Source organism: Heliangelus exortis, chromosome 17 (assembly GCF_036169615.1).
Source record: "Heliangelus exortis chromosome 17, bHelExo1.hap1, whole genome shotgun sequence".
In the NCBI taxonomy this organism is placed as follows: Eukaryota; Metazoa; Chordata; class Aves; order Apodiformes; family Trochilidae; genus Heliangelus; species Heliangelus exortis.
Window position 1 is genome coordinate 5,965,296 of NC_092438.1, and position 20,393 is coordinate 5,985,688.

Sequence of the window (20,393 nt, forward strand, 5' to 3'; positions counted from 1 at the left end):
TGCAAGGCAGAACTTCTGGTCCAAATTCAGCTCCCATTAAAGCAGCTGAGTTTGAATTTTCCTATGGAGAAGGGTGTTAGATAGTTCTGATAAATGAGACCAGCTTCCCCTCCTTTTTTTGTCGGCCCTTTTGGGGATTTTGGCTCGTGTACAACAATGGTACTCTCCCCTTTTTTAACGTGTAAGTATCATATAAACTTGGAAAGATTCAAATAAATAATTTCTTTGTACAGACAGGCAGCATACAATGGGTCTGCTTTTCATACTTTATTGGCCAAAATGACAAATGAAAATAGTAATTCTTCATGATAAAACAATTTTATTTTCCTTTACTGAATTAAACTGTTCATACAGAAGATTACTTTCCTTATGCCAGATGAGAAAAGCAATATTAGCAGTTACTCTGATTGTCATGCTTCAAATTAAATTTTGATAGGAACATAGTTTAGGTCCTTTTTCTTAATACTAAAAAATCTCATCTAAATGTCTTACCAGGAAAATAAGAAATGTAATTAGTGACAAATATATTTTGCTACTATGCTTAAATTGTTTTAATTAATTTCTTTTTAAAATTTTTTTTAGATTTAAAAACAGTCTGCAGAAAGTGTAGGTAACATGAACTGTACTGTGCATAAGCACCACAACTGCACTGAGGAGGTAATTTTAGCACCAGTCTGGCCTTTCCAGTGGTGGTTGGCTCAACACATCTGGAACATGTATGAGGTCAGGGACTTCTGCTTCAGTTCTGCCTTTCCACTTCCAGAAAAAAATAAAATCTGTCTCTTTTACTCATCTTCCATTTTTAAAAGATAATCTCAACTGCCTTGTAATTTGTCTTTATGACATAAGTTAGTATTAAAAAAAACCCTCTAAAATGTTCATCCTGTAAGTTGCAGCTTCCCTTCTGTAACAAGTGTCCAGTTACCACGAACAATACAGAATGAAGCTGTCTTAACTGTTTTTTAAGTGTAAATTCTAGAAGTCTCTTATTTAAAAAACAGCTCTTCACAGATTCTTCTTGTATCCTGTGGGGATGTGACAGTGTGACCTTGTGTTCTGGAGTCTGTGAAAATTTCATAGTCATTCCCTCCCTGTAAAAAAAAAAAAAAAAAAAGAAACCATCATCCAAGGACTTAATGTTACTTAGCTTAATGTGTAATCATAGCCTTGGGGGTGAGACAGGGACACATAAAGAAAATTATGGAAAAGAAGGGATGTAACATAGTCATGTCCGAGATGTCTTCCAGAAGGCTAAAAACCTGCAAATCATGATTTTGAGGTTTTACATCATGTGCTTACAACACACCTATGCTGAAACTTGTGCTGACCACCATAAACACTTGGGTAAGAACTTCCTGACCTGCAGATTGGGATTGGTAATGAAAAAGTACAGACTCAGTGTAAGTTGAGCCATGTTTCTGGTTTGGTATAGCAATCCAGTATTGACTTCTCAAAATGCTTACTTATTAAGGTGCAAAGCTTTTTACAGACCAGAGTACCAACACACAGGATTTGTAACTTACTTACATTTGCCCTCTTCCTTCCAACAATTTCTTTTCCTTCTAGTTAAATCATTAACACTATTAATCCTTCCCTCATGCAGTAGCTTATTCCTACCTACTGGTCTAATGTGACATTTGTAACTGGGTTCTGATCACTTGAGCACTGAAAAGCCCCTTCACATCTGGCTCAGGGGACACCAGCACTGCCACCTGCATGGGCAGAGAACCCTGAAAGCTGCAGCTTGGTGCACTACCCACAAAAAAACCCTTTATTGTCTTTTTCTTATAAAACAGGGCCTTTTAAAGTTTATAAAGGTCATATAAAGTCTGTAAACCTAAATTCTTACAGAACTAAGCCTTTTCTTACAAAACTTAGCCTGATGTTGTCAGACAGCCTTTATTTCATCCAAGTCCTTGTGCTTGCTGTTGCTTTCACTAGCTCTAGGTGGGTCTCTGCTCAGTATTTTCAAAAGCATCTGAATCACCCTGAGGAGCTGTTTAGCTCTCCCCAGTGACTAGGGACAGGGATCATATATAATCTAAGCTCCTCAGTGTAAAGACAGGGTGGGTAGCAAAGGAACAGCATTAAATTAAATGGAAAATAAATATGTGTAATAATCACCAGCCATCAAAAAGCAACTATCTACAGTAATCAAACAGGACAATCAGTTTTATATAGCCATGTCATCTAGGGTTTTAACAAAATTATAGAAGTTCAATTAAAAACATATTGCAGTATTAAGTCAGCCAAGAACACTGTGTTCACTACAGAAGAAAAATCTCTGCTCATGGCCATCTCCCAGCATTATGCTGATCATATTGCACAGCCAATTAAACGTGGACACATACTCTGACTTAAATTCTTGTCAGGCATAAAGCAGTTGGTTGGAACCTACAGTGCTTGTGGCTGAGAACAGCAGCTCTGAATTGTAGATACAAAACAATGTACTCACTGGCATTGTCTTATCTCCAAAGAAATAAATAGTCTTGTATCCATCATTAGCAATGATTCCCAAGCAGTACCTCTTATCCCAGCCATCTGGGAACACATCGAAGCTTATCTGGCCACCTAGGACAGATGTGAACGAAGCAAACTTTGTTTTGTTATAAGAACACATTTCTGAGGGGAGAGTAAGTGAGGAAAAACTAAAGACTTTTTTTGAGGAAACTTTGCAGTAGTCACAGAAATGCTGAGGTGCTGGGGTTAAGTCTTAAAAGTACTGAAAGTGTTTTATATGGTAACTATTGTGATTTACAATTATTTACCCATTAAACAAGTATGAAAGTCTTAGCATGTTCCCACACATTGACTGCTCTCACTGAACCTTTTTAAAATTTACATTTAATCTTTTCATTTTTAGAATGAAACAACACAAATTAGTATAGCCATCTGTGTATGTAGAGCTGTAAAGTCTTAGGCAAGAGACTTTCTAAGCTTTCTGAACTGAAAAAGGAGGAAATCAGTGCAACACAGCCTAAAAGGATAATATTGTTCCCATTCCAAAACCCTTGGATTTTACCAATGAATAAAAGCACAATTCCCAGTTGAAGCAGGTGTGTAAAAGGTATTTACAACATGCTTTAGGAGACCTATATTGGCAATGCCTTTCTGCCTTAGTGTTTATTACCACAGTAATGGAAATAATACATTTTTATAACTCTGAAAAAGAATCATATGGCAATACATGGGGGAAGAGGGGGAAAAAAGAAAAAATGCATGGAGAATTAGTTCCCCCTTATCAGTTTTCTCTTCAAGCTTGCACTTGCTTTTGGATTTTTATTTCCTCTCCTTCCTCCCACACAATGCAGCTACAGAACTTAAGAACCAAGGACTACTGGAACAGGGTACTGATGTAGTATTTCTCATCAAAATTGATTGACAGCAACAACTCTGACTAAACAGATGCAGGTAATATGTTTCAAAATGAGCAGAATCAGTCACACAACTGACATTTAAAGACAATGAACTGATGACAAGCAATGAGTTCTCTCTGATGGATTTTAATTAAAATGTACCAAATGAAAGCCTAAGAGGAAGAAGAGGCTGTCCTGCATGCAATGCTAGCAGCCACCCCCAGAGATAACTGTCATACAAATGACATCAGATGTCATATCTGTAACAGGATATGATTTCAGTGAAATTAAATTGTTTTTAAATTATTTTAAATATGATACCTATAGAAAATGTGAGGCCTTTTCCTGCAAATTCTCTTCGCAAATCAGCTACAAATTTCTCTCTTATATGTTCTTTCTGTTTAAAAAAAAAAATCAGAACAAAACCAAAACAAACATCAGTTACATGCTGTGTTAAAATTCATCAACAAGGATAACACAAAAAAATCACCCCGGAAAATCTGAGTACCAGGACTAGTGTAATACAACTGTGTTTTTTCCTCACTGAAGGCATGCAGAGAATATTTCCACTTTAATCTGCTACCAATTTGTAGAAAATAAGAGGAAAAACTTCACATACATGCTGTGATACTTGCTTTGCTATTTCAAAATCTTAGAATACCAGGGAAGCATGCAAGTATTCTATTGAACTCCTGGTAAAATTCAGCTTTAGAAATGAGATTTGAGGCATGGGAGTCTCAAAACTGGTACTGGTCTGATACTCCAAAAAGGGTATTTTCAGAATGCCTTAGGCTTAGATTTCTTTCAGCATCCATTAACTGAGCCACAGGCAAAGAACTGCTTCTGAGGCCTTAGATTTCAGTTTCTGTATTAGGTCAGAAACAGTTGTTATGGTGCAGCAGGGAACAGAACTCTGGTATCAGGCTCAGATTCCTTTCAACCTCACACGTTTAGCTGTGCACAAAGGTAAATATATGGTGAATAGTTTGACCTCAGCTTTCGAATTCTGCTTTTAAAGTTTTTAAAGAGTTAATAAGAAAAGGAATGGTTTTATGGATTTGAATGGATATAGGCTGGTACACTCAAGAATGATGAAAGTAAGTATGGTTTTATCTACAAAAGCGTTTTTCAAAGAAAAAAGATAGAGACGTAGGATATTGTTCTATGGCTATAGGGCTAAAAGAAACATGAGCCAAACCCACTTACTTCTGCAAGCAATGATTGGTAACCATTGCAGAAAAAATATACCTTGTGTATTTCCTGAAGTCTGAACTAAGAAGTTAGTTAAACCACATGGAAAGGATTAAAATGAAAAAGACTTCACAGACTATAAAAGCTTTTTAACATCATAACCTGCCTCTTCCAGAAGAGCTGGATATTTTTCAAGAGTTGTAACTCACTTTATCAAGTTCATAGAACTCAATTCGTTCTTCCTGGCTGCAGCTTCTTCCAATAGGGGACACATTTAACATCCCATTTCGAAACTCAATGAAAGTGCCCCTGAAAAATAATTGATTAATGAGACACAAAAGAAATGAAAAATTGATCATAAAGAACTTTCTGGAGATGATGGGAATCAGATGTCTCCTTCAGTCTCTCATTGTATGCATAAAAAACAATGCCTCTGGCAATAAAGACCAATACCTCTGGCATCAACAAGTCATTTGAAATTTATTGAAATCTGGAAACCCCAACATCATCCTTACTGACTTTTAAAAGTATGATTTTTGTTTTGATTTGCTCCAGTATGACTGGAGCATTGTGTCAATGCAATTCTCAGATCCTGACAGGCCAGTCTTGTCAGCTTTGGGGTGAAGTGGCAAAATTTCAAGCAATCCTGGCAGTGTCTCTAGCCAGCCTCACCTTCCCTCCTAAACAAAAATGCTTCAGCAGTATTTCAGATCCTGTCCTCCAGCTGTGAGTTTGTTTGAGCTCTATTTCATGCACAGTGCTCCTAAACCACAAATTAATTTTTTTGCTGAGCACACTGCTTTACATATTTATGCTCACCACTATAACATGTAGAATATGGTGACACTGAGACATGTGTATGGACATACCTTTTCTTTGGGAGTTTAATCTTGGCAATATAACTCAGGCAGTAGTTGATTAGATCTTGAAGTATGTCCTCACCCAGGTGACCCTGAATGTTCTAACAAAATAAATACCATTCAACCAGGGGTCCAGAATTTGAGCTTCTAAAAACAAGTCACATGGAAAACACAGACATTGGATAATCAGGTGTGGTTCATACAACAAAGAAACATGCCTTCAATAATAACTCTCAGTTGATGCACAGATGGTCCTATCTAAAGCGTCTGTTTTTTCTTTTTGATTACTTTGTTTTTCAAACCTTAACACCAAACTCTCCTTTAAGATGCTCCCTACCGCTTCTTTAGAAGGAAACGAAGTGGGACAAAGAGAGCAGACCTCAACAAAAAGTTGCAGCTAACATATACTGTAGCCAAGTGTGAAGAAACAGATTGTTACAGCAGTAAATTGGAAATCCTGCTCCAGTCAGCAATTTCAGCCTGGATCTCTTAAATTTTTCACCTCCGTTACTCATGTTGAACTGATGAAGGTGATTGGGGTCTCTATAACCAGCTGTACGTTTATGTTAATTTAGAGTATTTACCTTCTAGCTGATATGCAACACCTAAGAATGTGCACTCTAAATTAATACTACAAGGCAGCTACAAGAAACATTTCCTACAGATAACTGAGGGGAAGAAAGACTGGGTTGTGATTTTCACTGTTCTTATTCGATCAGACACTCCAGACTCCAACAACTCTTGGGTCTGAGAATACTCCAAAGGTGTAGATTGTCATTACATCAATCAGAGTGCCAGATGAATGATCTGTTACAGAAATAACGTGAAAATAGCAGCAACTTTGGCCTTAGTTGGCAGGGTGAGTATAGAGGACTGCACTATATCAACAAAGCAAGATCTTACCTCTTTCATGTTAATGGAAATTTCACACTTACCTGCCTGCTCAGTAATTTCCCATCTTTGTAAGCTACAAGACCATTTTCTGGAAAAACATAGTCAAATCTTTCAACCACTACAATCAAACAAGAAGACAATAAGTTATAATTTCCCCTGTGTATTTAAAGCAGAATTATTGCACACATAAAACAGGCTAATACATAGCAAATAGATCATAAGCCATGAAAGATTCAACAGCATAACGTCAAGCACAAGATCAAAATCACACTCATTTCTCTCCAACATTATTACATACCTCAAATCACATCAAGTCTTTCAGCTAAGTCACCCACATTTTTGCTTAGGGGCTCTTCCTTTCCTGCAAACATCTCTTTGCAATAAATGCAAGGAGTAACTGAACACCACATATTACAAGACCCTGGCACTGAGCTGGGCGGGGGAACAAATCAAATACTACTATATCAGGTTTGTTTTCTTTAACTAATCTTGAGTCCTGGGTTGTGACCATCTTACTATAATGCAGGATGATATGGCTTACTAGAATCCACCTGTAAGCCAAACAAATTCAGAGTCATTTGGGCATTAACAGAAGGGTATCAGTGGCTCCAATTAAGTAAAGAGCATTAAAGATAGCCTTTGGTATAGAAAAGGAAATCTCTCCCAAAGGACTAAAGCAAGAGCTCATCTCTGCATTGTAATCCCACACTTCAAGTCAGATGCTTCATGGATGAGCAGCCTGCACACATGTATGATGGGCACATAATTCTATTTTTAAAAGATAATATATAATATAACACACTTTCATTTAAACATCCTTATATTTAAAAAGACAAGATCAAATTGCCCTAAGCTGCTGTCACAAAATCAGGGTTTCACCATTACTCACTACCGTTTAATGATACAATAATATAACATCTGATGGATAATGTGCTACTATGATTTTATGAATAAGACACTATAAGACCTGTAAAATGCGAGCACAGGTTTCTAAATGCCTGTAACAGCTCTGCATTGAGTGCAAGACCACAGGTGGGAAAATGTTAGAAGGAAGGAGAAGAACGAAAAGGATTTAACCTCCATTTAACCTTCACAACTTCCTTATAAGCAAATCAGTGTAAGGAATTGCCTCAGGCACTATCCTCACCGTCATCGCCAAGCTGTTCCTTAATCTTTTCAAAATCTGAACCACCCACGACTCCAACTTTCACCTTCTGACGCAATTGCTGCAGAAACGCAGCCATCTCTGCCGTGATTTTCTGGGTTCCAAAATAAAAAGACTTAGATTTGTCAGTATTTTTATCACCAGACCCGCATCTCTATTTCGCAGTAATCACTAAAAACCTACAAACCTGTGCAGAGCGTTAAGAAAAACAAAACAAAACAAACAAAACAAACCCAAACCGGACTGTTTTTACTTTAAACGGCAAAGTAAGCTCGCACGCCAAGCACCACGGAGACGGATGCAGGAGCCCAAAAAGCTTCATTCTGTCCCCTCGGGGCTAACAGCCCTCGATCAGCAGCCTGAGGCCAGAGCTCGGGCTGACAGCACCAACCACTCCCGGGCCAGGAGCCCAGCCCGCGGGGAGCACCGCAGCTGCGCGCCGGACAGCCCAGCCCGCACCCCGGCATGGCGCAACGGAGAGCAAAGCTGGGCAGCCCCCGTCCCTAACCTGCCCCTGCCCCTGCCCCTGCCCCTGCCCCTGCCCGCCGGAACTCGCCTGCCGCGGGGCGGTGATGGTTCCGTCCACATCGAAGAGGCAGAGAGCGCCGGGCTGCGGCGGCGCCATAGTGGGCGACAGGGCACGTGACGGAGGCCACGCGCCCCCACCGCGAGGCACGCTGGGAAAGGGGAGGCACCGCCCCCTCGCGACGACGCAGTCGGCGGTTGGAGGTTGTGGCGCAGCCGCGCTGCAGGACGGCGGAGTCGAGGCGATGGTGAGCGGGGGAAGAAGGCGATCGGGGGGGGGTCCGAGGGGGCTCTGCCCCCGGGGAGGGGGTGCGGCGATTCCGCCGGGACAGCGGTTGTTACATTTTTCCCTTCCGGCAGCGCGTCTGGGCAGGGGGGGGGTGCGGCCGCCTCAGGGAGGAGTGTGAGGCGCCCGCACGCGGAGCCCAACGGCCACGGCGCAGCCCAGGGCAGGAGCACGCGCGGCGCCCAACGGCCCTCGGGGCAGCGTCACGGCCCTGGGGAGCTCTCGGGTGGGTGCTGGCGGCGGGGCCGGGCAGGGGGCACCCCGGGGGCTCTGCCGATGGGCACCGCGGGAGGCAGCTCTGGGAGCTCCCCTGGCCTGAGGCTGGGAGCGCTGCTGTCCGCTAATGACGCGTCCTTATGGGGGCACGTGTGCGCGGATCGAGAGGGCAGGAGTGCCTTTTGTTCCCTGTCTTTCGTGTATCTGTTGTCTCACACCTCCCTAACGTCTGGTCCCTCCTTCGGTGTCACCCCTGCTCTCCGCTTTATGCTGCTTAGTCCACGTTTTCTTTTTTTCCCTCGCATTGCTATTTAACACGCCGCTGATTTACTGGCCAGCAGCCACAGGTTCTCTTACCCACTTTGCTTAGAAGCAGCCCGTGGTATTGGTGTTTTCAGTGGATAGGAGGGAGGTGTGCACACACAAATACTGGTGTAACAGCGCTGGTTTTACATGCAGGGTTACAGTGAGCTGGGGTGGGGAGGCTTATTGCGGGCTGTCTTCAGGTGCCTAAGGAATAGCTGCTGAGCTAAATATCATTTGGTTGCAAAGAAGAATCAAATGATGATTGGTGGGAATATTTACTTATAGGCAATGCTCTGCAGAATTAGGACTAACTTCTACATGGCACCATCTTTTGGGAGATGTCAACAAAACAAGCTCTGGACAAGGTCATGGAAAAAAGAGGATTCTCACACACCCAGTTCTTTTGGTACATGGAAGTGTTTGCAGTCACAAAATTGGCAAGTTAGTGGTGTTAATTATCTTGTGAGACAGCAAAAGCCATCTGTGTGTCTGTATCATCCAACCCCTGCTGCTGTGGTCCAACAGAAGGCTGGGAATGAGAAAAAAGAAGAGTTCAAACTGGTCTACAGGTTTCCTGGTATTAAGTACTGCAGGGTGCTGTCCCGACTGAAGCTGTTACAGACGGCCACCACCCTGGTTATGCTGCCTCCCATCTCCTACCTCTATCTGCAAGACCAAGTTTCTCAGAATGTCCTTTTGTATACTACTGGGGTTACCCTCTTTGCTGGTGCAATGTTGTATGGTATGAGCTACTTTTTCAGACGCATTATTGGATTCATCTACTTAAGTGAAAACAGCCACACTGTCAAAGTGGCCCACTTGACATTCTGGGGAAGACGGAATGACATTTACTGTCCCTTGGAGACAGTGATGACTTTGGATGAAGTTGGAGATAGCAAGGGGGAGCTACTTCTCCAGTTCAAACGCTATAATACTACAGATGTTTTATATTTTACGATTAGGTTTGGCCAGATTGTAGATAGACAGAAGTTTGCTCAAATATTTGGAGAAATTGAGTCACAGAACAGGTGATTTCCAGTGACTTTCCTTGCTGCACGTTCGTCATGCTTACTGTTCTGTGAGGTTTAAGTAGTTTACCAAACTGACACACTTCTGTCATTTTCCTACACAAAGCCTGGTGGTGAGTGCACTCAGTGTAGAAAGTAGAAATGGTAAAGAACAGTTGTCTGGATGAAATGTCTCTGCAGCTTGTTTAAGTGTGCAGTGTGAGCAGCATCTCTTCCATGCTGGTTACAGTGTGTGCATAGTGCACTGTTACCAGCAGTTCTCAGTTTAAACTGTCCTGCTTCCAGCATGCGGAAGGATACTGAATTACTGATGCAGACCCTGGCTCTTTCAGTTTAGATTGTTCTTAGATTGTTTTGAAACAGGAAAAACTCTTGATGTGAAATGCAGTAACTCTGCCAGAGCATCTTCACTACAGATTCATAATTTCTTATAGTGAGCCTGAGGTTGGCTGAGAAGCGTCTTGAATCTTAGTTTTGTCTCATAAGTACGTATGGTAAATAATGCTGGATGCCAGAGAGACACAGGCTCATGCATTAATTAAATCAAAATAGCTGGGAAGAGCAATCCTGGAGGGGTCTCTTGGCATTGCCTTCCAGGATGTGAACTTCACTGGGCAAAAAAGGGATGTGGGTTGCAGGATACATTGGCAGTTCAGCTGTCAGGGTGAGTTAAAGCCTGGGCAGCAGTAGCCTCCCATAGAAATCGCTTTCCCATCAAAATAAAGGAGAAATATACCTAAACTATGCTGCTGCAAGTTACAGGGACAGTCAGGGATCCTTTGTTCAATTTGGATCCCAGTGAGCATGTGAGAATTTGGAACTGCTTGTCTTTATTTGCATATATTCATGTTTACGTTTGTCTTGTATGTATGAATGACATTTAATCAATGCTGTAACACTTGAGTTGAAAAAAAAGTCAGTAATTACAAAAAATTATCTTAAGAGTATTTGAATTAAGCAGTCTTATGTGAAGATTACTATAGTCTGGGAAGCAAGTGGTCTGTACCCCCTGTTGTGTTTACTGATTTGAGCATATTTCAGTATCAAGAACTCTGTTGCCAAGTAGCCTTTCTGCTCCCTACTGCCCCAGTCTGGGTTTACCTGAAATGAAAAGGAAGAGGTAAGTCACCTAAAGGGTGACAATGTATCTACTGTGTATTCTGTTGAATTTGAAGGGCTGATCACTTAAGCACCTGTGTCCCTGAAGGGCAGTATTATATTCTGTGGTGTTAGTGTGTTTCCTCCTTATCCTCAGCAGGAATGAGGGGCAGGTTTTAAGTTTTCCAAGAAAGGAAAACCTGGTCACTTATAACTTGTAGAGCTTTCTTTTTAATTGTCAGGAGAAAGTGAACTCCTTACACAGCTCTTCTAGATGTTACTTAATTTGTAATGGCAAATAAACTGACCCTCACCAGCTGACATCTTTGAAGTGTTCTTTTCCCTGTTTCTTCCTCGGGTCTCCTGATGGATTGGCAGATGCAGGTAAGTAAAGCTGCTGTTTAAGTGCACAGGCTAACCCTAATTTATTTGTGTTGAACAAATATTTATTTGCGTCCCTTATGTTAAATTTTGGCTGGTAGATCATTATCGAAAGAGAAAGAAAAATGTACCTGCATTTAAACATCATGGCAGCGAGGTACAGCAGACTGTATGCATAGAGCATGGTTTTTTGAGGCTTAACTGCCTACTAATGATTCATGGCTACTAATGATTCAGTTTGTACTAACTATAAAATAAATGAATGGATCCATGGAGAAGTTCAATTATAAATATTTTATTTAAGAATATTGATTACATGAGATGTCATTTTTAATGAATCTGTGTACAGTTACTAGTTACACCATGAAGTGTAGTTAAGTATTTGTTTAAACATTTATTTGGCACTGTCCACAGTATGCTGTAAACAATATTAACTTTATATGCTTCAGCTGCAGTGCTTTCTATGTACTCTCTAACATAATTTCATCAACATGTACACAATTACAGTTACTGAGTGTCAGTAAAAATTATAAAAACATCTAGAGTATTCATAATAAAAGTGATGATGTGGTAATACTGGACCTTTGCTTCTGTAAAAGTACAAGACTTGCTAGAGACATTTACTAAAACTACTGCACTGATATGTTGAACGGACTAATTCCCAAAATGCTGTAAAATACAGTTCTTGTTGTGACTTTCCACTTGTTGATAATAGGCTTATGAGGACAGTGATGATAATGAGGTTTTTCTTCAACACCAGTTCACCAGTCCTTCCTCTAGATTTCTACCACCTCTGTTCAAAAATCTGCTCAGATTTGGACCAGATGATATCAGAATACTGGTTTCTGCAGAGGTTTACAGAAATCTCTTTTTAAGCTAGAAGTGAGTGTACTTGAGTTTCCCGATACCAGCATTCAGAAAACAAAATGGACAAACCACGATTAACACTTCTCAAAGCAGGTAAGAGAACTTGTACATTTTGGTGGTTTTAATAAACATGTAAATCTTTTAACTGCTCTCTTATTAGGTACTTTAAAATTGTGGTCAGATCCTAATAGGGCAACAGGAAAGTCCACCGTGGTCCCTGTTTTTTGGTGCACAATAGAGTTAAACTTCATAAACAAAATCCAGATTCTTGGTAGCCAAGGAAAAAAGGGCAGGAGACCCAGTTCAAGTCAGCATCAAGCAAACAGCAGAGTACATAGTAAAGAGACACCCAAAACAATTCTCTAAGAGAAACAAATTAACGAACTGTTGGCACTTTCTGATGCTGTGGCTTACTAAAAGATCTCTGAAGTATAAATGACTAAGACTTGACTTAACTAATAGAACTAAAATAGAATTACTTTGCATTATATATAAATGTGCAATTAGGACTAGGCCTTCACTGTAGTGTTTCTGATGTCAGGTAACAGCTAAGGTCAAGCAATTCTGCTGTAGTTGTACAAAATATCTCAAGTATTCATGTAGAACCTTAATAGATAAATGCATGGCTACGGTGTTAGGGGAAAATGGTAAAATAATCTCAAATCATTCTAGATTGCTGATAGATTGAAATAATGTGCTTCACATGATTTAGTAAGCTTTGTAAAATTACCTACTTAAGGGTATAGTTTTCATTGTACAAGTCTGATTGTAAGAGAAGTCAAAAGTGTTAAAATCCAGGATGAGGAAAAAAAGTACAAGTACATCAGTTCCACATACAGTGCTGCATGTGTGGCTGAGTGCACTAGTGCCTCTGAAGCAGTATGAGCAGGCTGGAGCCTGGGAATGTATAGCTGATGGTTCTTAAGCCAGTGGGAGTGGCAGATGTCTGTATTCTGGGAGATAAAGCTGGAAATTATTCTCTAAAAATACCGTAGTTGGCAGTGTTGGAAAGCAGAGCTTTCCTTGAAACTCCTCTTTTTTTCGAGCTACCATGAAAGAATGGCACTTTCTGTATGGCAGGCGTGTGGCTCTTGAGTGTCGTGCCATACGTGTGGCTGTCTCTGGATGCAAGAGTATATCTACTGGGATTACCTGTGAACGGGGCTGTACCAGTTTATATTTGGACAACCAGATAGTCAGGACCATGCATGTAGAGAGGACTCTGCAATTAAAGAACCCAAGCCAGAAGATGGAGGGCCATAGCTTCTACCAATGCACAGTGTGGGACAGCAGCATGAGCCTGCTGGTGACCAGTACCAATGCTCTGCCTGGGTTGAGTTTGCATGGAGCAGCTTGCCTTGGGCAGGATTACAGACAGAACACAAACTTTAGTTTATGACTTTACACTAATCTTGTAAGTAGAGAAGACATGAATTAATGCAAACTAATTTCATAATCAGCTGTTCAGTGTGAGAGAAATCCTTTTTACTTGAAGTTTGCTAAGATGTCACTGAAAATGTTCAGAAAGAGGTGTGCATGATGATCCTTGAAGATCAGCGTCGGACGAAAGCGAATTGATCTGTCGCCACAGCCTCCCAGCACAACACCTAAAATGAGAAGAGGATAGACTTTTCAGTCATTTCCAGTCGTTTTAGGCAAGTCATTATATTTCATAATTAGGTATTCCATGAAATACATTGGTTTTTCTCCCAGTGTTTCCTGAGTGAAAGTTATATTAACTTTGATCTAATTTTCCTGATCGGTTTCTAGAAGTAAGCTATCCCTAGGTGCACCTAAGGTCCCTGCAGAGGAATATGGAAGTGATATCACAAAAACTCATGCCTTATGTAGATCTCTTCCAGAAATACTGGACCTCTAGAGAAAAGTAAACACACACACCTTGGAATGGACTGGTCTGATGTCTCTGAAAATACAAGTATCTCCAGAGCAGTCTAAATACAGCTTTGCTCATGATTTCACTTCTGTATTCTGATATTGTAGTACACATAGACCACACAAAAAAGGCCAATGTAAAGCATTACATATGCTACTGCTTGTCATTTGAAGCTAATCCACACACAAACATTCTTACCTTTGTTTCTGGCTATTGTAATTAACTTGTTTCTAGTCGCATCATTTGGAGTGTCAAACGAACAGAATGTTCCTCTTCCTCTCACTCTGCTGATAAGATGGGGATAACGAGCCTGCAAAAAGAGGTGAGGCAGGATGCATGGCAGCTGCTGCAACAGAAGGCACCTAGTGGCAAGCTCTGCACTGCCCTGCTGGGTCTTCTACCACATGGAAGCCCCTGTGCCTCCTCCCTGCTGGTGGAACTGCACCTGCTGGATTTCTGAGCAACCTTGAGTCCCCTTTGCCCCTTCCTGACAACGTGCTGAACAGCTGAGAAGGCAGGTTCTCTCCTTGCAAAGGAAATAAACATCTGAGCAGGAAGCAAGAATGAATTTGCACCCCAGAGTTGGGTCAAGTAAAATCTTACTTGGAGCCTCCTGAACTGAGCATAAAGCACATTACATATAAAATGCACTCTGGGAAAACCTGAGCATAAATTACCTAGAATGGGGCTAGAAACCAGCTCATTCTTATGCTGCACGAAGACACTCTTGCTAGTGTTATCTGCTTTACTTACTACCAGCTGCAATCCCCATCTTTTATAAGAATAACCTTTTTATGGATAGCAGTAGTTGTATTTGATCATCCAAAGTATGATGATAATTTTTTTTGCAGTCTCCTGCCTTCTATGCTATGAAATTGTGAAGAGAGCAGACTTTGGGCTTATCCAGTGCTACAAAACTGCCTTTTGAGAAGTAAGCATTTCCAAGCCTGCCTTTTAATGCCTGGCTGATATTCCTTCTCATCTGGGCCACCACAGCTGAAGCTGTGAAGGGATTGCCCTTAGTCAAGGCAGGAAAGTTACGGTTTTACTGTTTTTAACAGCCCAGCCAAACTCTTAACAAAATATGAAGGCATTTTCTTTTAAAAAGAGCTTTTGGGACAAGGAGATGCTAGTTGCTTGTGGTAACAGAGACTTCTAGCAAAATAATTTAAATTTCACTAGCTGCAGTTCATACCTTCAGATATCTTGGGGTTCACTATTAATTTTGAATTAAGCTATATAAAACCAGCATCTGGAAGACAGTTAAAGTTTACTTCAGTTCAAAATGGGACGCAGTTATTCAGGCTTGTATTGAAGCATCTAAACCAGCAAGTTATAATTATGGTTTAGTTCCCAGCTGGAGTTCCTCAATCCAAGTGTTTAAACTGGATGATGTCAGATCCTACATAATCAGCAAGTTTCTCCTGCTTATGAATAATCTTTCCAAATGTTTACCTGTAAGTCCAACAGCCCAGTCAGCAGTGCTTTCCCGGCGTGGGTTGCATTGTTTAGAAGGTCTTCTGTTTTAATAACCTTAATGACCTCAGCAAGCATCAGGTTCTTGGATGGGTCTCCAAGCCAGGTATTAAAAATCCGAAAGGGCTTGGGAAAGGGTGGAAAGAGAGTTGTGGAACATATTAGCAGGCAAATCACCATAATAAAGACAAGCAAGCTATTAAACTGGTAATGCAAACATCTGGTGTATGAAAAAGCATGCACTAACCTCAGCAACCCCCTTTTTCTTGTAAGAGCAAAATAACATTTATCCAGATGAGTAGAAACAAAAGGCAACTACTCTATGCTACCAATAGAGCACATTCTGTCTTGCTGCTCTGACATCTCATTGAAACATAGCTATGGAGGACATGGAAGTTGGCATTATCTATATGGGTTTTACATTCAGGCTTTATGTTTTCCCCCTTAATTCTAATTTTTTTTTCATTTATTACATCTAAAATGTAATTAGTGCAATGAAGACATTTTTCTGACAGAATCATAATGCTGACACACAAGCTCTGAAGACACTGAGTTTCCCTACAGAAAAAAGGTGACAGTTTGTGATTGGATTTTATACTGAGAGTTGGTTCATTAGGATAAACCCAGTTCTTCACTCCTGTCCAGCACATCTATGACCTTTGTGACTGACAGCAACTGGAATCAAAGTGAAGAAGCGACAACTTTTCTGTAAGCATAAAGAAAGTATCTATGAAAGAGCAGCTCCATATAGCTGAATCTGTGTTACTGGAGGAAATCTTATCTCTTCCATTGACTTTGCAGTTATTCATGAATGGGCCAACTAGCACAGAATTCATGTTTCACTGAAAATCTTACAGCATTTGGCCTGAACTCCTCTTTGGAAAAAAATCCTCCTGTCATCATCTTCTTACTGAACGTTACCACATCAGCTGGGTCATCCAGGCCCCAGTGTTCATGTGCCCAGAATTTTCCTGTGCAGCCACCTCCTGTCTGCACCTCATCCACCAAGAAGGCACAGCCATGCTGCAGAGAGATCAAAGAACAAGGAATGTGAGTGCACATATCCAAACCAAAAATACCTCCCTTACTGAACAGGTAAATACAAGCCAATTACATGCAACATTCCCCCATAGCAATGCAACCCACTGTGCGTTAGATTTTACAATCAATAATTCGGCTTTTTTTCCAGAAAGGTACTAGAAAAATATTTTCTACCTAAATTCACAAATAAAGTACATGTTTTTATATAGTCTTGAACTTTTCTAAAGCATCCCTGAAAACATCAACTAGGAGCCTGGGTAGCATTTTCAAAGCCTCCAAGGAAAGCAAAGCATCACTTCTAGGACTTTTGTTTGTTTTAAAAAGGAAGTCTCTGCTTCTGATCTGAGTCAGGCATTTATGGGACAAAGGCAATACCAGCAAAATGATCTGTTCGGTCCAGAGGCTAAAATGACCCTGGAAGAGCTGACTTCAGATGAGTCTGCCAAAAGAGCCATTAATTTTAGCTGTAAACATATCTTTTTATGTAAAAGATTATTTGTTGAAACTTTAGGACAGGGAGATCAAGCTATATAATTGTATTCTATTTAAAAATTATTGGCAAATACTTTTGTCAGCATCATGTTTTAGACAAGGCAAACTTTCATTTCATCATGTTTACTGTATCACCCTGGCATGAGCAGCTGTTAACAATAGGGAAAGCTGCTTTCTTATGGGAGAAAAGAATTTTTCAAACATCACCTGTGTTCTTCTCTAAGCACAAATGCTTTGAGGGTGAAAAAAACATGGAGTAGGTCTTATTGAGAGTCATCACTTCCTAACAGGTAACTTCACATTCCAAATATCAAGACATCTGTCCTTTTTATTGTTTTGTTGGAACTTAATTTGTGTATCCACTTTTTTTGCAATTAAAACCAAGTATGTCAACAAATAATTACGTTTTCAAACATACCTCTTCTGAAATGGTTTCAACTCCCTCAATAAATAGGCATTATGATTTAGAGAACACTACTGCAAAATGCACTGTTAATGAATTAGAGTAATTTCTATCTCAGGTATTAGAAGAAAATTCATTGCAGTAAGGAAACCACTAAATGTGCAGCAAATGAAAGAGAAATACTGTACTGACAAGGGGTGTACACATGTACATAACTACCCCAGTTGCTACTAGGGAGGCCTATGTAGCTCAAAGTGCCTAGGACAGGGGATACAGGAGATACACCAACAAATATGTGCATATTTAGCTAACACTGAGTGAAGAGTGAAATATTTTGTTACCTTTCTGGCAATATCTCGTAGCTTTCTGAAGAAGTCATCTGAAGCATGATTGTCCCCACCCTCTGACTGTATTGGTTCTACAATAATTCCAGCCACAATCTTCTTCTTTTTCCTGTACTTCACAATCAGGTCTTCCACCTGGAAATCAAACATTTATGGCACATTTTTCTTTCAGGACATTTGCACACTTCCTCACAGAAAAATGAAATCTCAGAAACAGAACTTAAACATTTCATAGACATCACAAGCCACTGTAGCTTGCTATGCCATTGCTGTTACTCCATCTAGGCAATGTAGAAGAAAACATTTTGTGTCAAAAACCAAAACTCAGCTAATGTAATAAAGAAGGTAATCTGGTAAATTTGCTTTTTCTAGCCATCCACTTCACATACATGTAAATTAATCAGATTAAATACTGCAGAAATCCTGCTGCTAATCAGGAGCTTACAGAGAAGTTTTAATTAACTTTATAGTGCTAGTTGCTGCATTAATACTCTCATTTGTACTTGAAATACCCCTTACAGCCTGTGTAGGCTGTGTAAAGCAATGGTTTCCCAAGGATACCAGTAAACCAACCCTCAGATTTTCAAAGAAAGTGTTGGGCTTTTTAATTTGTTTTTTTAAAGAACAGCTTCAAGCCTGCAGACTAATTTTTGCATCACAATCCCCACTCCCACCCTGTTGTGGAGCAAACACACGTTGCTACCCTTCCCATTTTCTCTCAAGTTTGTCAGTTTGAATAAGAGTTTGGTTGGATCCAGCACCCCACAGCCACCCAGAGTACTGCTGTGCTCCCTACAGCACACCAGAGCCCCCTCCTCTTTCTCTGGTTATGGTGCTATAGACTGTGCACTATTCCATTTCCAGTCACAGGCCACACTCAGCTGGCACTCACACTTCCAGAAAGAAATTCTCAGCAGAGGGCATTGGAATGGGCTCCCCAGGGAGGTGGTGGATTCTCTGTCCCTGGAGGTTTTTAAGAAGAGGCTCTGGTAACCACGGTGGAGGTGGATCAAGGGTTGGACTTGATGATCTCAGAGGTCCTTTCCAACCTAGATGATTCTGTGATTCTGCAATTCTGCACTCAAGAGTGAGCTCTTGCAAGTGACATCTCCTGGATTCCAGTGAGACCAGCAGCAAACCCCATGGTTCCAGTGCCTGGAGACCATTTGCCTCCCTTAAACGCTGTTCTGCCCACTTTTCCTCAGCCCAAGTGCCTTTGCAAGATCTAGTAGACAAATTCTCTGTGATGTAGCAATGTTCTGCATGTGAAATTTCATTTTGGCACCATGCATGTAGACCTGGAGTTCTTGAGAAAGACCTCTTTCTATTGAAAGGCAGGGACAAACTTCTAACCAACAGCAGTGAATGCTATGTTAGTCACATGCTGTTCCAATTCTTGAAACATTCTTTTAGTGAAAACAGCTAATCCTACTAATGCTATTCGTTACTTCAAAACAAAAACCTCCAAAAGCTGCCAGAGTAAAGCTGCCAGAGTTTTTTACCTCCTCTAAACAACGGGCTTCTTCCTGTTGATTCTCTTTCACAAAGTCTTCCAGAGGATACTTTAGCCTTGGAAATGGAGCAATAGGCCAGTCCAGCGAAGGAATGTCCAACTTGTGAATTGCTTTAGAGTGAGTTGTAGCTAAGCAACCTAAAGCCAGAAAAGCAAAAATTAAATTAATACCTGGTCTACAAACAATATAGGAAAAAAGCTACCGAGAGGTGAAAAATTGTCTAACACCAGAACTGTAGAATTCTCTTAACTGCTCCATATTTTTACTTCTTTTTCTGAAATAGTGGGTACTTTGATTTAGTCAAGCTTAATTGGATTGCTCTAGCTTTTAAGCATTATTTTCCACATGCAGTGTTCCAGAAGATTGATTGTTGTCAATCTGAACACAGATGAGATGGTTTGCTCAGATGGTTTCACCTGTCCAAAGACAACTGCTTGCAAAGCTCAGAATTAGAGCACTCTTTTGTAACCTGCTTAGGTTTTGGCAGGTATTGAGCCTATATAAAAAGGTAAAAATGGGTGACATCTCATTTGTATATTGTACTTTACCCCAAGAGTTAGATTTTTACTAGAATAGGCAGGAAACCTTGAATTCAGAATGAAAGTAAGACCACCTGGAAATAAATTTTAAAAAAATAGACAGTTAATTCCCACTGTAACTCAAATACCCTCTTTCAGTACTTGGTGGGGTTTCCCAGGCAAACCTTCAATAGCCCTACAGCTTCTCCACTGGTAAAATTTGATTAAGGAAAAAACCCCTTTTCAGAAACGGCAGTGGGATGGCAGCTTACTGAAGGGCTGAGGGGAGGCAGAGGAAGGGAGGTGTTGCTGCAGTGTTTTGCTTACCCATGGTCCTTCCGTGGAAGCCGCCCATGAAGGAGAGCATGGCGTAGTCAGGGCAGCCGGGGGGCTGTAAGCAGAGCAGAGCAGTGGTCAGCGAGCAGTGCCAGGGGGGTGGCCCTGCTGCAGCCAGACACAGCCTGTGGCCACTGCACTGCAAGAGGGCTGGGTCCAAGCTGTTGCCCCTCATTGCATGCTGAGCTGTTTCCCCTTCAGT

General features: G+C 40.8%; 3 protein-coding genes across 4 annotated transcripts in view; 1 reads left to right on the forward strand and 2 right to left on the reverse strand.

Moving 5' to 3' along the window:
* Nucleotides 1-252: 252 nt before the first annotated feature.
* On the reverse strand, nt 253-8,176 carry PMM2 (phosphomannomutase 2). The gene is made up of 8 exons (XM_071760421.1): nt 8,023-8,176; nt 7,449-7,560; nt 6,343-6,419; nt 5,417-5,508; nt 4,757-4,856; nt 3,678-3,753; nt 2,456-2,571; nt 253-1,091 (listed from the first exon to the last, which is right to left on the reverse strand). Exons 1-8 carry the CDS (start codon nt 8,089-8,091, stop codon nt 987-989), a joined length of 747 nt encoding a protein of 248 aa, XP_071616522.1. The 5' UTR covers nt 8,092-8,176; the 3' UTR covers nt 253-986.
* A 188-nt stretch (nt 8,177-8,364) lies between these two features.
* TMEM186 (transmembrane protein 186) lies at nt 8,365-11,246 on the forward strand. The gene is made up of 2 exons (XM_071760422.1): nt 8,365-8,503; nt 9,085-11,246. The coding sequence occupies exon 2, from the start codon at nt 9,088-9,090 to the stop codon at nt 9,829-9,831; it is 744 nt and encodes a 247-aa protein (XP_071616523.1). The 5' UTR covers nt 8,365-8,503; nt 9,085-9,087; the 3' UTR covers nt 9,832-11,246.
* Nucleotides 11,247-11,585: 339 nt separating this feature from the next.
* ABAT (4-aminobutyrate aminotransferase) overlaps nt 11,586-20,393 on the reverse strand; it is a 45,218-nt gene continuing 36,410 nt past the window's right edge. For both annotated transcript variants that reach the window (XM_071760419.1, XM_071760420.1), the window contains exons 10-16: nt 20,183-20,246; nt 19,326-19,474; nt 17,821-17,958; nt 16,399-16,566; nt 15,523-15,669; nt 14,266-14,377; nt 11,586-13,780 (exon numbers count right to left, since the gene is read on the reverse strand). In XM_071760419.1, the coding sequence (XP_071616520.1) occupies nt 13,659-13,780; nt 14,266-14,377; nt 15,523-15,669; nt 16,399-16,566; nt 17,821-17,958; nt 19,326-19,474; nt 20,183-20,246 (900 nt within the window). In that variant the 3' untranslated portion in view covers nt 11,586-13,658. The remainder of the gene's footprint in view (nt 13,781-14,265; nt 14,378-15,522; nt 15,670-16,398; nt 16,567-17,820; nt 17,959-19,325; nt 19,475-20,182; nt 20,247-20,393) is intronic.

What these genes read in the sequence shown, in the direction of transcription:
- TMEM186 (XM_071760422.1), top strand. Translation starts at nt 9,088, where the DNA reads ATGCTCTGCAGAATTAGGACTAACTTCTACATGGCACCATCTTTTGGG.
- PMM2 (XM_071760421.1), bottom strand. Translation starts at nt 8,091, where the DNA reads ATGGCGCCGCCGCAGCCCGGCGCTCTCTGCCTCTTCGATGTGGACGGA. An exon ending in GGAACAGCTTGGCGATGACG is followed by an intron (nt 6,420 to 7,448) that starts GTGAGGATAGTG and finishes GTTTGATTGTAG; the next exon opens with TGGTTGAAAGATTTGACTAT. An exon ending in TTGGAGATAAGACAATGCCA is followed by an intron (nt 1,092 to 2,455) that starts GTGAGTACATTG and finishes TTTTTTTTACAG; the next exon opens with GGAGGGAATGACTATGAAAT.